We start from the raw sequence: 16746 nt of genomic DNA on the forward strand, positions 1-16746 counted from the left end.
TGTATGTTATATGTCCATGCATGAAGGGTTTCCCCAAATGCGTCTATTTTGCCTATTGTTCTTCTTACACATTCCTAATAACATGAATTGTTTGAATGATTAATCAATTGTATGTTTTGAATTTGTAATTGTATGATTTGAGGTTTTTGTGGGTTCTTATGGTAAACCCTAAGGAAATGCATTGGTAGTTGTATGAGGAGATTGCCTGAGTATGTAATTAGATGCATAAATTGTGTTGTTTAACATGTTTATTACATGATTTGGAATGTTTCTACCGATTAGATGTTTTCTTTTGATGAATTTTAGTGATGAGACAAGTTTTGAGGTCTAAGAAGTCAAAAATCGCATGATTAGGTTTTGTTAGAGGTGTGATTGATGAGTTGCGATTGTAACTCATTCAAATTTTGACCCTTTGGATTTCATCGAGCCAGTCACGAGCGTGACTAATGTCACGATCATGATCCTGAGTCATGGTTGTGACTCATATTGATGCTCATTTTCTCATTCTTTTCTTGTTTTTTCTCCTATATTACTTTAGATAAGTCATATTCTCCAATTTGAGATACAACGTATGATACTTGTGTATGAAACATGTATGAATTGGATGATGTATTACATTATGATCTTGATACTACCTTTTTACTAATGATTAGATGATGTATTTGAGAATGTACTTGAGATCTATGATTTGATATGAGAAATATTTGATATGTGAAGTGAGATCATGTGAATATAATGCATTAAGTTTGTTTGACATGCATCATATGCATAAAAGTGTTTTAAGGGTTTGATATGTAATACATTATCAAGGAATGCCCCCTTGTGTAAAAGCTTAGGGATAGCTCGATTTGGGAAGTCTTAGACTTGCTCTTGTGTGCATGAGATGTATCTTGCATGACTTAGCTATCCTGACCAAAATCTAGTAGTATGTTCTCCTAATGAGAGTGTGCAAAGGGTATAACCTGACATGTACTCTTAGATTACTCTACGTGTATTCCTAGTAGTAATGCACATGTGTGATGAATTTACTAGCACCACATGCATGATAATATATAGTTTGTATCCATTACATAATGCATTATAATGTACTTATTATTGTTTATTATGACATGACTGAATAAGTTTGATGATAATGTTTATCTGTGTATGTTATGTCTTGTTGTATGTCTTATTTGTGTTTGACTATCCGGTTTACACTCCTGCAATGTGAGCCAAAATGTGATGTTTCCCACTTCTTTTTGTTTTATGTTGTTTTTCTTATTTGTTATGTAGGTGATCATTAGTATGAGGTTGAGGATGTTGGTGATGAAGCCTAAATCTTAATGATGGATTGTGCTTTGATAGGATATGACATCAGAGCATAATTAGACTTGGTTAGGATGTTGCTTTTGTTGAATTATTTTGGAAATCATGAATTTTATTTCCTTTTAATTTTAGTTGATGATGTTATTTTGTTTAAGTTAAAAAATGTGATTTTTTTATTCGAACACATTTGATATTGTTTATAAAGAATTATGTTATTCAATTTTTATTATTTATGTATATGGCATGTGAGTTAGAGGATGTCACAACAGATATATTTATAGGATGCAAAAAACATAAATAGATCTGCCAATTTAACTTGAAAGCATGAAGTCCCTCGTGAGATTACATATAAACCTTGCACATATATACAAATATAAATTAAAGTACAAAATACTAAAAGAAAAAGACTCCAACGTTGCTCAAGCATTTTTATACAAAGATACTATATCAAAATAGTACAATAAAATAAGGTCATCTCTAACATAACCCATGCCCTTCAACCTAATCATGTTCTACTCTCATACCAAGTATGATCATTATAGTTCAACAACATGAAAAAGTAAGGTAAAGTTGTGAAATAAAAACAACATAATATCATATAAGAAATTACAACTTCAACATCGTAAGCAACTTAAAAACAACATTTAGCTTTTCAACTTAAAAGCATACAATAGGAATACAACTTCAATATAGTCAACTATAAACAACTTTAATCATATCAAATGAACAACAAACTCAACTTAGCAACTTCAAACACAACTATACAAATTAAATAATTAATGCATCATTATGCATATCAACCTATGGGGATGTCTTACAACTGAGGCAACCTATGGAAATCTCCTACAACTAAGGTGGGTAGTCTAAGTAGCTTCACCCTCTTGAACCACAACGTCTGATCTATATTCTCTAGGTCAAGTATGGGCAACTTTAGGTATGGAAACCTGTTTAATAGCTTATTTTGTTATCTATATCAACCTATGGAGATGTCTTACAACCGAGGCAACCTATGGAGATCTCTTACAACTAAGTCAAATAGTTTAAGTGACTTGACCCTCTTGAATTACAACGTATGATCTGTATTCTCTAGGTCAAGTATAGGCAACTTTAGGTATGAAAACCTATTTAATAACTTATTTTGGTATTTCAAGTTTTGCCACTTACACTAAGAAAATCTAGTACTACTGTCAAGGATAAAACAGTTTGGGTTTGAACATACCATGACCTTAGCTGCATAACAAAGCCTATATGGAATTAGCTTGTCAACTATCTTCCAAATATTATGCACCTTTCTAGTACTTAGTTAGGAAATTTTTCCCCCAACAACCTTACTCAATGACCACTTATGACAAATATGGTTCAACCTCTACCATACTACTTCAACTAAAAAACTTAGGCAACTTACTCACTGAAGGGTTTTGAACTTTGACCTCAATCAACACCACAACTTATATTCACACAATGAGATATTTAATTTTTTGAAAATAATTTTTCTCTCTTCTATTTTTTATGCAACTTTAACTATAAAAAAAAACATGTTTCACATGTATAATACAACTTAACAACTTACAACTCCAAACACAACTATTCTCAACTTTAAACAACTTAAATCTCCATCATACATCATCCTATAACAATACAATATGAAGTAGAATCAAACTTCATTATACTTCATGTAAACAACCAACTCAAATAACATGTTTCCACCATTTTAGCAACTAGATCACAAGTTTTCACTTAGCATAACCATGCTTGACACGATTCACCCTATGTTCGACACCAATCCACTTACGCTTAATGAGAATGAGGCAAAAAGTATATACATAAGCTATGTCTAGTGTTATTAATTTTATGCCCAATGCCATTCAGGCACAAAGCCTCTATCTGACCCACGCCCATTACTAATCACGTACTCGATGTTGTCAAAGCAAAAAGCCTTTTACTTGTTCACGCTTGGCACCACCCATCCTCTACTCGACATCGCCAAGTTAGATAGCTTTTAGGAAAATTATGCCTAACGTAACCAACTCAAAAAGTACTTAACTGACAAACGCTTGATGCTACCTATCCTGAGCTCGATGTCAATGAGGTAGGGAACCCTTGATTTGTATCACGCCCGAGGCCATGAAACTGTGTCCAATGCAATGACAATTTTTGCACTTAAGATCACAATTTTGGCTCAAGCCTGCAACAAAATCCTTCTAAATCAACATATTGCTAAACCATTTAGTGCACATACATCATAGACAACTCATTCTCATAAAAAAACAACATGTAACCATCAAAATTCAAGGATCACCATATTCCTTTCAAAGCTCATTCAAAATAACCAAAACTTGAGACAAGTATTCTATACTCTTGATTAAATCAATATAGCCACAAAAATGGTTAATCCAGACAAAAACCACCACTTTCAATAAAAAAATTATCAATTTACAAACTTTTCTTACACGAACGCTAAGTAATATGAAAATGGAAAAAAGAATAAAGGTTCCTCGAGAGTTCGCCGTACAACACTCTAAATCTTGGTTCTCAACTCCTAAGTTTTGAATCCACACTTTGCCTCCACTACACATATATAGGGAAGGATTTGAGTGTTTCTATGGAATAAGAAGAAATGATTCTCTCTAGGTCCAAAGCTTATCTCTTTAACTTCTTTATAATTTTCTTAGGATACAAACTTATGAAATTCAAGTCTTAAAAAAAATCTTAAATACTTCCCAAACTTGGTCAACTTGACCTTTAATAAAAACAATCCTAAAACAACTTAATTCTCTAAGAGCTTTTAGCCCTCAGAGTTCTAAAACAACAATTAATTACAACATATCAACAATTAAACAACATATCAACAATTAAACAACACATAACATATACTATCAACATTCCTATTTATAAGATCTAACTTAGAACAATTATTTGTTCATTTATTCAAGACTTGATTCATATTATCTCATATATTAATTATTTTTAGACTAAAATATCCCTAATTAAAGTGTGTTATTTTAATTGGATAAAATACAATAATTATAAACTAAAGAATATCTGAATATGCACTTTAATTGGTTAGAAGAAATACAAGTATTAATTAGAAGAGGTAAATAGGAGTATTAATTGGTTAAAAGACATGTGAGTATTAATTAGGAAAAAAAATTAATATAAGAGTAGTTTTAGAAAAAAAATATATAAATATGACAAATTTATTATTATAAACTAAATTTACTACTTTTTTAATCTCGTTGAATTGGGTAATTAGATCTTATATATAAGAATTAAGGTAGTAATTTAGATAATAAAACATATAAAACATGTTGTGTTACAAATAATATGAATAAATATATTAAATTAGAATTTGTGAAAAATAAATAATAAAAGTGTATAAAAATTAGATTAATTTTTATATCTTCTTCTTGTGACTAAATTTGTGCTATATCTTTAAAAAAAAAATTTTAAATACAAAATTTTATCTTTTGCTACAAATGTAAATTAAAACATAGAAATAATATTATTCAAATACAAAAATATTTTATAATATTTTTTTTTGACAAAATAACATGAAGAATATGGAAAAGCTTTATATTACATTTATCTTTTACTTTAAAATATGTCATTTTACTTATATTTTTATAAATTATCCAAAATAGAAAAAAAAATATCTTTTAATAATTTTTTATATTATAATATTGTTTGATAATATTTTTAAAATTTGGATAATTTAAAAACTTTTATTTGTTCAATTAATAAATTATTTTTAAAATTTTTTCTATTTTGTAATATTTTAAAATTAAAATTAAAATTATAATGAAAAATTATTGTTTTTATAATATGAGTATTTTTATATTCATGATTGTCATTATTTTTTTACTTTATAATTTTATAAATTATTCAGATTAGGAAAAAAAAAAGGTTATCTCTTAATAAAAATAAAATTATAATATTATTTTGTAATATTTTATTATTATAATTACAATGAAATTTTTTGTTTATATATATAATTGCGTGTGTGCACGCACATTAACTAAGTGTAAATATTTCTGTTAATTATTTATATTAAATTTTGTATTTCACTTATTCTTGAAAAATTAAGTTTGTGTATTTATTTTTCACTAAATAGTATATTATATATATATAAATATTTTTTTATTATAATTATAATAATAAAATATTACAAAATAGTATTATATATATATATATATATATATATATATATATATTTGTAATTATTAAACTAGATAAGTTAAATTTTTTAACTTATTTTACTAAGTAGGATTAGATAAGCCGAGGTTCGACATGAAACATTTTATTACTTTACTTCTAATAATTTTTTCTTAATTTATAAAAAATAACCAAAATATTATTTATAAAATTAAAAATATTTAAAATATAGTAATTTTGTATTTATGGAATAATTGTAAAATAATCTAATATATTTATTATTTCATATTTTAAAACTAAAAAAAAATTAAATTCAAAATAAGTTAATTTTTTGATAAACTTTAAAATAATTCTTTCATGCGATAAAAAAACTTACAATTTTATAAATATTTTAAATAAAATGATGTATATAGAGAGAGAAAAAGAGAAAAGGTTCAAATGAATTAATGTAACTTTTACTAGCTATTATATTATTCAATAACTTTATATTAAATGTGAATTTTGTGAATTCAACCATTGAATTATAAAGTCATATCACCTTATATATTTATATCAAATTTTGTTAATATTGAACAATAATTTAAAGGTAATCAAAGTGTTCATATTTTAGTATGTTTTAAAATAAATATATTATGTCAATTTTGTTCTATAAAAAATGAAATATCAAATCATCTTGGATCAATATACAGTTTTTTATATATGAACTAGGAGTAAGAATCTTTCAATCTAATGATAAGTTTAAAAAAATTCCCACTTAATATTAAATTTTTGAATAGCATAATAATTAATAAAAGTTACATTGGTACATATTATACATATATATGTATCGGTGTAACTTTTACCAACAATTACACAACTTAATAATTTTATATTAAATATAAATTTTTTATCTAATTTTTGAATTATAACTTTATATCATCTTGTATGTATATATTAAATTTTATTAAAATTAAACAAAAATTTAAAAATAATTAAAATATTTATATTTTTGTATATTTTAAAATAAATATATTATATAAATTTTGATCTATAAAAATAAAGTACCAATTATCTTACATTAATATAAAATTTTGTATATATATATATATATGATAATTTAATAATAAATTTTAAAAAAATTGCATTTAATTAAAATTGTTGAAATGTATAACAACTAATAAAAGTTTGACCATTATCAATTAATGAGTTATATATTGCAGGTATCAATAAACTTTGAAAACATAAATGGAGCATGCGTGCTGAAAATGACGCTAGTCCCTTCACATTCCCGCCAAACGCACTTATAAAAGCCATTACCTCTCCCGTTCCGTTTCGATTTCTGTGATCATAACTCACAGCCAAACCCTAAACCGAAAAACCAGCGATGACGCGCAAGCCTAAACCCAAAAGCGGCAGCTCCTCTGCCTCGGCCACCGCTACTGCCTCCGCCTTCTTCAAACCTGGCACTAAGGTGGAAGTCAGTTCCGAGGATGACGGCTTCCGCGGCTCCTGGTATTCCGGCACCATCATTCGCCGAATCGCTTCCGATAGGTTCTTGGTCCAGTACGACAATCTGATGGCCGACGATAATAGTTCAGAGCATCTCAGAGAACCCCTCGGTCTCCGCCACCTCCGGCCACTTCTTCCAACTGAGACCGCCCCTGAGTTCAAGTTTGGTGACGAAGTTGACGCCTACCACAATGATGGATGGTGGGAGGGTCACATAACCGAAGAATTGGAAAACGAGAACTTTGCAGTGTATTTCAGAGCATCCAAGGAGCAATTGGTGTTTCCCAAAGATAAACTCAGGCTCCACCGTGAGTGGTTCAATCATGAATGGGACCCACCGCTACAACCACCACCGCAACAGGCACGCTTCGCTCTATTTTTTTCTTATTTGCAGCGTTTTTGGATAGGACTAATTTGCATGTATATTAATTTGATTATAGTTTAATGTAATGATGATGATGTTAATTATAGGATAAAAGTGAATTGGATGAAGTGTCGTTGACACCCATTGTGAAGTCTGTTGAAACTGTGAAGTCTGTTGAGACTGTGAAGGAGGAGGAGTATAGGGTAGGGACTGCAGTTGAAGTTAGCAGTGACGAAGATGGGTTCAGTGGGGCTTGGTTTGCTGCCACTATTGTTGAGGCTAAGGGAAAGGACAAGTTTGTTGTTGAGTACCAGAGCCTTTTGGTTGATGATGATTCCCATCTTTTGAGAGAGGAGATTGATGTCATGCACTTAAGGCCTCAACCGCCGGACACTGCTGCTCAATTCAGTCTTCTTGATGAAGTTGATGCTCTCTACAATGATGGCTGGTGGGTTGGCGTGGTTTCTAAAGTTCTTGCTGATTCTAGGTACATAGTTTACTTCAGGTCTTCTAAGGAAGAGCTAGAGTTTCAGCACTCTCAGTTGAGGCTGCACCAGGACTGGATTGGTGGCAAATGGGTCATGCCCTGTAAGGTATGAGTATTCATTGCAATTTTCTTTAGTGTTCAATTAGGCACGTTGGAACTGTTAAAATTTCGATAATAGGTTTTAATAACGGTCTGCGACATAATTTTGGCCTTATTCTCAAGGTCTTCTTCGGGTATCATGGCCATCTGCAATTGTGGTCACATTAATTGCAATTTTCCATAATATCATGGATTGCGGAAATTTTCACAATATAAGAATTGTGATAAATATGTAGCCACAACTGTGTCTCTGATTTAAAACCTTGGTCAAAATCCATTGTTGCCTTGTTGGGATCGGTAAGTCTTTGGGAGTATATAAGACTTCATCCTCGCTGGAATAGTAATCAATACTCTCTCTGTTTTCTTTTGTTTGATGTTTAAGGTTTATGTACAAGAATTAACAAAATGATTGATATTTTAAATTTTCAAAATATTTATTACTTATTTTCCTGTTATACCTTTATAATAGAAATCCAAATTTAATTTTGTTAGATTTTATCACATTGATTTTCGTTGAATTTTATGTAAGCGTAAAATAGTATTTATGTAGAAAACCTTTTTTTTATTGTCAATACATTATTTTGTTGTAGACTTTTTATATTCTTTAGTCAATAAATTCTTGTTCATATTGAAATGAAGCAAAATTGATAAGGAGTTGGTCAATGATATTCGAGCATTCACTTGTTTTGAGTGCCTTTTTATTAGATGGTTGGAGAATAAATAAAGTATATTAAAAATGAATAAACACATTATTCAGTAAATACACATTAATTATCAAGGATAAAAATGATAAAAAAAATTAATAAGCCATTAATTTTAGAAAAGTGATAATGAAAAAAAAAAAAAAAAAATCAAAATGACTATGAAAGAAACTCGGAGAGAGTAGCATGCTATAATGGGATAGCAGGGCGGTCCATGCTGCAATGGGATTCAAATAGCCTAGCAGTTTACAATAGCAGCTTTTCATGTGCTATAGCTCCACTACTATGTTAGAGGTGTTGGAAAATGTATTTTTACCCCTAGAAGTAGAACATCATTGTTTGGGCAAAAAGTTACCTCTGTTTTGATCTTTACTTCTTTCACACATTATAGGACTATTTTTATTCTGTATTCCATTATTTCTTCTTCATTTTGACTTCGCACTCAATTCAAATTCTGCTCTTTTTTTATTTATTTATTTTCTTATGTTCCTTTCCTATTAATTTCACCATGTTTCCGTTTATATCTCATTACTAGGGTTTTATGACTCCTAGATTGATGATTGTGTGTGTAAACTGTGCCTTACTCCTAGATCATGGATTTCTTTAATATTAGGTGTTTTGTTTTATTTTTTGAGTATTTATATGTACAGTATAAATTATTTAGCTGCTATAGCATTTCTAGAATTAGCTGCTACATGCCGCTATCTGAGATTCGAGAACTATGACTGGAAGGTGGGGCAGGTTTTGGAATGTTGGCTTCTTGTAGGGAAACCTTGTTAGAGGCGGAGGCACCTGGTAGATATTTTGAATTTGATGACTTCTCAGGAAAAAAATTTCAGTTTAATCACATTGGGATAATTACTTACATTCAAGTCAGTGATTAAGCTTAATAGGTTGGAATGTACAAAAAAAAGCCTACCAGGTTGGAGTTTCATTTTTGCTTGCTTGTTTTTTGTGGTCTAGATCCAGAATTATAGACTTCTTGAAATATTTTGGGGTTAATATCTAAAGCATGGTCAATAAGCATTAATATTAATGTTACTCCCTTTGTTCTCTATTATAAACAAGAAATAATTGATTTTACCTATATTAAGAAAGTTGGTTATTTATATTAAATTTTCTTATTCTTAAAAGTTAAAAGATTCTTCCTAAATTGTTTTTATTATAAATGTCAAAAGTAATGTAACCGAATGATCATGCATTAAAGAAGAGATATTTTAGAGAAAATATCATTAAATGATGCAAATGTAATTAAAGAATAAAGAATAAAGAGAGTATTCTATAGTCCTATAATGACACCACTAAGCCATTATTAGTCATTAAGGATCTAATTTATTACATCATCATCCCTTGTGTTGAATTTTGGGGAACCACAGCATCTGACAGCATTCCCAAAACCATAACTCCCTTTTCCTTAGATGTCTCTCAACCTTTCTCCCATAACCTTAAATTTCTCTTTGGCCCTGAGGTCTTCAGCTGAAGATTTTAGCCATAGCAAATAGGGCAGAGTTTAAGGCTGACTGCTTTTGAAGGCCATTAAAGGAGTGTATCTAGTTTGTTCTGGTGCGCTGTTTTAGATTGATCCTTGAAGTAATTTTTAGATATTAGAGTACTGATATTTTTATGAATTAGTCACCTATACACTATCAGTGTAAAGTTTTTTTACACTAGCAACTAATCAGATCTGTTAATAGTACTATGTCATTTGCTTATTTAATTAAATTAAAATTAAAAAAATACTATTAACAGATCTGATTGGTTGTCAGTGTAAAAAAACTTTATACTAGCAGTGTATAGAAGATTAACTTTATTTTTATTATTCAAGTAATACTTGTTTGACTTTGGCTGCTTTAGTTTATTAGTCACATTGTCCGTTTTGACCTTAGACTCCCCCTCACCCTCTCGGTTTTTGTTTATTGCAATTTTTCGGGTTCTTATCTCTGGAATTTATGCTTGTGCTGAGACTATTAGCCGAAGAGCAAAATATGCCTAGAAACTTCGAGAAAAATATGCTTGTCAAAGTTAAGGTTGGATTAAAAATAAAGTTAAACTTTAGGGAAAGATGAGTTTAGTGAAGGATGATGTGCATCACTTGGTTTTTCTGGGTCCATCCAGGAGACCTGCTCTAACTGTTGTCTTAGTTTAAGGTCTAGGATTTAGGATTTAGGGTTTAGTATTAGTATATGCAAGAACAAAAAATTGAATCAACTGAAAGATAAATTTGTGTAGTTTGGTAAATATCATTGTCTTGCCAGCCATGCATAATATAGATGTGGTACCAATAGCAATGTTAGGTCGTACATAAACATCAATCAAATTACAGTATCCCACACAATTTGTTTGTTGTAGATTAACGTTGTTAATCAAAATTTGATGTTTACATAATGGCCAAGGTTCCTCTAAAGCGAGGTACATTTTTCTTTAATTTAACATGCATTGTAATGTCAACTCCTCATAATTTAAGAGTAGATATTCCCTTACATACTTTACAAAAAAACTCAGTTTAGGAGAGCTATCTCTTGACATGATTTTTTAACAAAGAGACTTGGGCTTTGTAATATGAGTGATGGTATGTATTTGGTCAGAATTCACGTATTCTAGGTGATGAAGATGTGTAATTGATATGGCCTTGCATTTCAAGTTACTAAACCATAAAGTCTTGACAAATGCAAAAATATATTTTGTTATGAAGATCTTAAACTTACAATCGTTGACTTAAACTTTTTCAGGCGTTGAAGTTGTGAATGCTGAAGATAGCAAGAGGTAGAAGAAAAAACCATTTTGTGAAGTCACTCTATAGAACTTGGTAGTTCGTATGAATCAAAACTTTTAACTCGTCTCGCCCATTTTAGATTCCGGATTATTTAGTTTTAGCTTTAGACGTTGACCTTGACAATTTTTGGATTAGTATACCAAGTACAGTATTGCAACACCTTTTCTTTTCCGGCAATATGGTTTGCTATGCCTACCACATCATTTTAATCTATAATATATTATTATATATAACTGCAATAATGGTAATATCTCTTTTTGGTTTTACTTCTTTTTTAATTTATTTTATCCTTTAACTGTATACTATCTTTGAGTTTGGATGTGCATCCTAGAGGTAGCACTTATTGGATGAAAATTTTGACAAGATGTGGCTGTTTTGATGCCAAACATATTTTATAACTCATTTTATTTTTCTTATTTTTCTCTTGAATTTAAATTTGTCATACATATTGCATGTCTATCCAAAAAAAAAAAAAATCTCCTTCCAATGTTCATTTATGGTATTTTTAAATTTACCCAAGTAATAATGCTATCAGCAGTCCCTTTTTTTTCCCGTAGTTTTACACAATGGTAAATTGTTATTGATATTACTCTGCAGTATTTTTTTTCATGCATTTTCTAACGTGACATTTTAGACCCTTGCATAATTTTGGAATTTGATATTTCTCTGGGTTTCGAGATGAAAAGCAAGCGACAGGTAGTCTATAAAATAAGTCCAATTTGTCTGTAGACCACAGCTTTTCATTTCCCGCATTTATGTTGGCAACTGGAACAGGATGGGTGGTTAGTGGTCAGGAATTATCTTTAATTATGTATTTATGTTGGAGATTAAAACATCTCAATAGGGGACCTGTTATACTATACTATAAGCTAAAAGTAATGTTTTTTTTTGTTACTTTATATTTTTAAACACCTTCAATTTTTCTTTAATTATTTTCCTTATCAAAACATATTACTTATCATATTTTTATTTTTCTCTCTCTTTTCCCTTCTTTTTAGTAGTATGACAATTAGTTTTGTAGTTGTTTATTCGATTTTGTATTATTCTTTTTATCTCAAGATTTTAGTTTTTTTTTTTTGGTACCAAAACAATTGTCTTTTTAAAATTTTAAATTCTAATTAATTTTATTTTTCAATTATACTCCAATCTAATTGAGTTTAGATTAGATAATAGAGTTGAGATAATAGGATATTAATTAAAAACTTTAAAGTTTAAAATTTTTAAATCTATTAAATGATTTCTAATCCATGTGTTCTATCATTAAAAGGACGAGCACGATAAAGTAAAGGAAATGCGTGTATATATTATTGACCAAACTTTGTTTTTCTCTGTTAGACTGTTATTTCTTTAATGTGCTTTTGAAGTTCTTTTTAATTGTTCATTTGTTTTTAATAGAGAAGATTAAAACAATGTTTTAATCAAATGAGAAATTTATTAAAATTATATGAACTAAATTAGAATACGTTGATGTTGACTTTTGTCATAATTACTTTAAATGTAATTTTTAATTGATTCATAGTATAAATTAATGGTGTCCATACGTCACAATTCTTATTTGTAATTATAATTTCATTCTTATTTTGTCCAAGAATCATCCTTGGATATTATAATTGTACTTAGATTGTAATTACAAGCGTACAAAAGTTGAAATTTATCAGATATTGAAATTAAAGAAACGGCAAATAATAATACCCTATAGATTTGCTTCAACATCAATCTTCGTTTAACCTATCTCCATGTATATTCAAAAGTAAGTCTACTTTTCTCTGCTGAGCACAGGTAATGCTTTTTAATTCCAAAGCATGAGGAAGAGAGCTGGTTAATTGTAGCTACACTGCAAGGTGCTCAACCTCAAATGGAAAGTGAAGAATCCATTTCAACTTTGAAGTTATCAAGAGAGTGTGAAATTATATTAGGAACTGCAGAGAACAAATTTCAATATAAACTTTATAACTTTAGCATTTCATTTTTTCTTTCAAAGTGCGGGGAGCTGATACATAGTAAGTTCTAGAGCAAGAAATAAAATGGATAACATGACAACTTAGTTCAAACTTAAGAGAAGCCTATTAAATAAACTTATTATCATATGAATGACAATAGTGAAGAACAGTCATAAGCCGCAGCAACTAGTGTGAGAATCAAACCTCTTGGACTTTAACAGCAGTAGCAACTTGGTTGACTTCCTTGTTGTGTTCTTCTTCCTTCTTCACTTCCTTAACTTGTTCCTCCTTATCCTTCTTCACTTCCTTAACTGGCTCTTCAACCTCAAAAGCTGAGACTGGGAATGTCCTGAAAAGCCCTGAAGGGGTCTTGAATGTGATCTTCCCAGTGGGTGGATCATCAACAAAGATCTCATTCAGTGTGATCCAAACCAAGAGCTCCTTGGTCTTCACACCAGTCAGCTTCTTTATCTTGCCAAGCTCAACATAGGCTGTGATCTCAGGAGCATAGGACACTAGCTTCCCAATCTTCTCAAACTTGTGGTTTATGGACTTCTTCTGCTTCAGCCACACAAACCCACTTTCCTTCTCGTACCCTACTTCCTCAATGTCCTTCAAGGGCAGAAGACCATTGGGTAGCCCTACTTCCTTCAACAGTAACTTGGACTTTTCTCTGCAGAGTTCATCTCCATGGTACACCTCTGATTTGGCTTTGATCTCTGCGGTCACTAGAGACATCTTTTCTCTTTCTGATGTTACGATCAGTCAAGGCTATGTGATTGATTATGAAGGATCAAGGGAGATAGGTGGGGTTCATATATAGTATTCATGCTATCACTTTGCCCTCCTATCTCACATAAACTTCAACAAATGCCACTCATTAATTTGTATTATATATATATTTATTTCAAAAATAAGTCTATTTATGCTTCTTTTGTTCAATAATTAATGTTACATATCAAATTTTAATGATTTAATTGTTGAATTTAAAATTTTTAATATATATATCAAATTTATAAGTTTTTAAAAATTTTAAAAATTATTTAATACTTTATTTTATTAATTCAAACTAATATATAAAATGATTTTGTAAGAAATTTTTCTCATCACACTCACTCGACCAAAGACTAATCTCATTTGTGGTATTATGATTGTTACCAATAAAAGTCTAACAAATTTTCATACACGTAATAAAAATTGAAAATGAATTTTTCACTACATAAATTGTCTCCACAATATACACAATATATAAGCATAGAGGATAGGACAACTGCAATAAATTGTATTATTATTAATTTGTACCATGTTATGTTATTTGGTAGCTCACTATTAAGTTAGTTGGTAGGCAAAAGGTGTGTCTTAAATGCCAGTGCGTGTTGCTAGTATATGGCTGCAGTTGAGTATTAAAGAGTGAACAAATGAGTGTCTTTTTGCAGTAACTTTATTTCAATAAAATTGGTTTGAGGCAGGTGTCCTTCTCTTAACTAAATCAGTTTTTAGGAAGCGGATTCAATACAGTTGGAAATTGCACCTATTTTTAGAACTGTTATGAGTTGTTCCATCTTTTTATGACAGTAGCGTGTGTGTTATGGCACGGAATCTCCCTATCTATATTCCAATTTTTATCATTTTTTGAATCTTGTTTGCACATAATCCTCTGTAAGTAACGTTACCCTCTTTATTTTAAAATATAAAATTACAAGGTTAATATTTGACCGTGTCAAATTTTCTTTTATTCACTGGTTCATCAGATGCGCAAGGTTTTAGATTATTCGAACTTCTATACTATCATGGTAATTTCTAATGATAAATATGGTGGGTTTCTTTTAATTATGAAGAAATTATAGTCTCATTAGATAATTGATTTATTATCTTTAGTGTTTTCCTTTCAGCTTTTAATTCATATAAGAGTTAGGTCACCAGACAGTTTGGCTAATTTTCTAAACAGAACACATTTATATGCCTTTTATTACAGCGAACTAAATTATTTACTATTTCACCTGTTACCATCGAAAGAAAAACATCTACCCTGTTAATATTTAAAGATACAACGTTAGTCATAGCATTTCTATTAAAATTTTAGCAACAAAAAATATGAAAATTGACAATGAATGAATGGCAAATGTTGAACAGTATTTCTTAGTCAGCAGCAATAACCTAGAAGATTAGTTGGAGTACTGGATGAACTACCACGTTATTCTTGACTCTACTTGTCTTTCATTCAATTATTTATTTCCAAAGAATTTGTTGAAATGCATATATATATATATAATATCATATACAGTTGAAAATTTAATGCATAATAAAGGGTGAAGCGTGTTTGGTTTGGAGACAAAAGACAATCAGTATAGTTGGGAAGGTGGCTTCTTTATTTCGTGATTAATGGATTATCCACCATCCAACACACCTCACATCATTCTTAATTACTTTTTTCAATTCTTTTAGTAGGAATTTAACTCACAACTATTTTAACAAAAATATAAATTCACTAGTAGATTTAATATTTATATTTAAATTACTTAAATAAATAAATCATGTATTTTTTATATTTTAATATAATGAATATTTCTTATTCATCTTTTTTTTTTAATCAATATTTTAAGGACTTGATCAACATTATCCTATTAGTAATCACTAAATATGAGCGAAATATATATATATATGAGGATATTTCAATTTTTTTGTTTTTATAAAAATTAAAAAAATAATGTAAACATTTTAAAAAATTAATGTTAAAAGTGTTAAAATCTAGTATAAAAGATATATAATAACTTTCCCATTTCTTGTGTAAAATCTTCAATAATACTGTATATTTTAAGTGATTATCGTTTAAAGTTGTATGCAAAGATTAAAAAATAGTAATTATTTTTAATTTAAAAAAAATAAAATTCAATTGGTTATAATATTATCTTACTTTATTATACCAAGCGAAAGTTTCAATTTAATTAGTGATATTGAACCACTAGGATTCAGTGGGAAGGGGTTGAGATAGTTAGAAGTATGAGAACCTAAGTTCAATTTTCATTGCGACCATTTTTGTAATCTTTCCTATCTTTACAAAAAAAAAATTAATTAATGATATCAAATTTAAATTTTGAATATATAATTAATTGTGTTAAATAAATAAATAAAAATTATTGTCTCACTTTGTTGATATTTTGATATCCCACTGAATAAAGAAACAAAACAATATAAGGATAAGATTAAAAGAATAATATCTTACTTTTCTAAAATTAAAAAAAAATGAAAACAAACTGAATTTCTTGACGTGATACACCGATACTATTTATTTTAAAATAGAAAATTTATTGATTTCAAAATGAAAAAATATATTTTCTATTAATAAAATATTTAGACAATCGTTATATACTTGTCAACCTCAAAAATAGTGTTCTTCGGTTACTACCATAAGTAATGTTTTAATATTATAATAAAAA

General features: G+C 29.2%; 2 protein-coding genes across 2 annotated transcripts; one reads left to right on the top strand and one right to left on the bottom strand.

Moving 5' to 3' along the window:
* The first annotated feature begins 6723 nt into the window (after window positions 1-6723).
* Window positions 6724-11635, top strand: LOC109817850 (agenet domain-containing protein). Its single transcript, XM_020383199.3, has 3 exons — window positions 6724-7306; window positions 7417-7902; window positions 11326-11635. Exons 1-3 carry the CDS (start codon window positions 6821-6823, stop codon window positions 11338-11340), a joined length of 987 nt encoding a protein of 328 aa, XP_020238788.1. The 5' UTR covers window positions 6724-6820; the 3' UTR covers window positions 11341-11635.
* A 1667-nt stretch (window positions 11636-13302) lies between these two features.
* Window positions 13303-14103, bottom strand: LOC109789144 (plant/protein (Protein of unknown function, DUF538)). The gene has a single exon (XM_020348037.3). The coding sequence runs from the start codon at window positions 14045-14047 to the stop codon at window positions 13508-13510; it is 540 nt and encodes a 179-aa protein (XP_020203626.1). The 5' UTR covers window positions 14048-14103; the 3' UTR covers window positions 13303-13507.
* Window positions 14104-16746: the final 2643 nt, after the last annotated feature.

This window comes from Cajanus cajan, chromosome 7, assembly GCF_000230855.2.
Source record: "Cajanus cajan strain Asha chromosome 7, NIPB_CcT2T_4, whole genome shotgun sequence".
Lineage (NCBI taxonomy): Eukaryota > Viridiplantae > Streptophyta > Magnoliopsida > Fabales > Fabaceae > Cajanus > Cajanus cajan.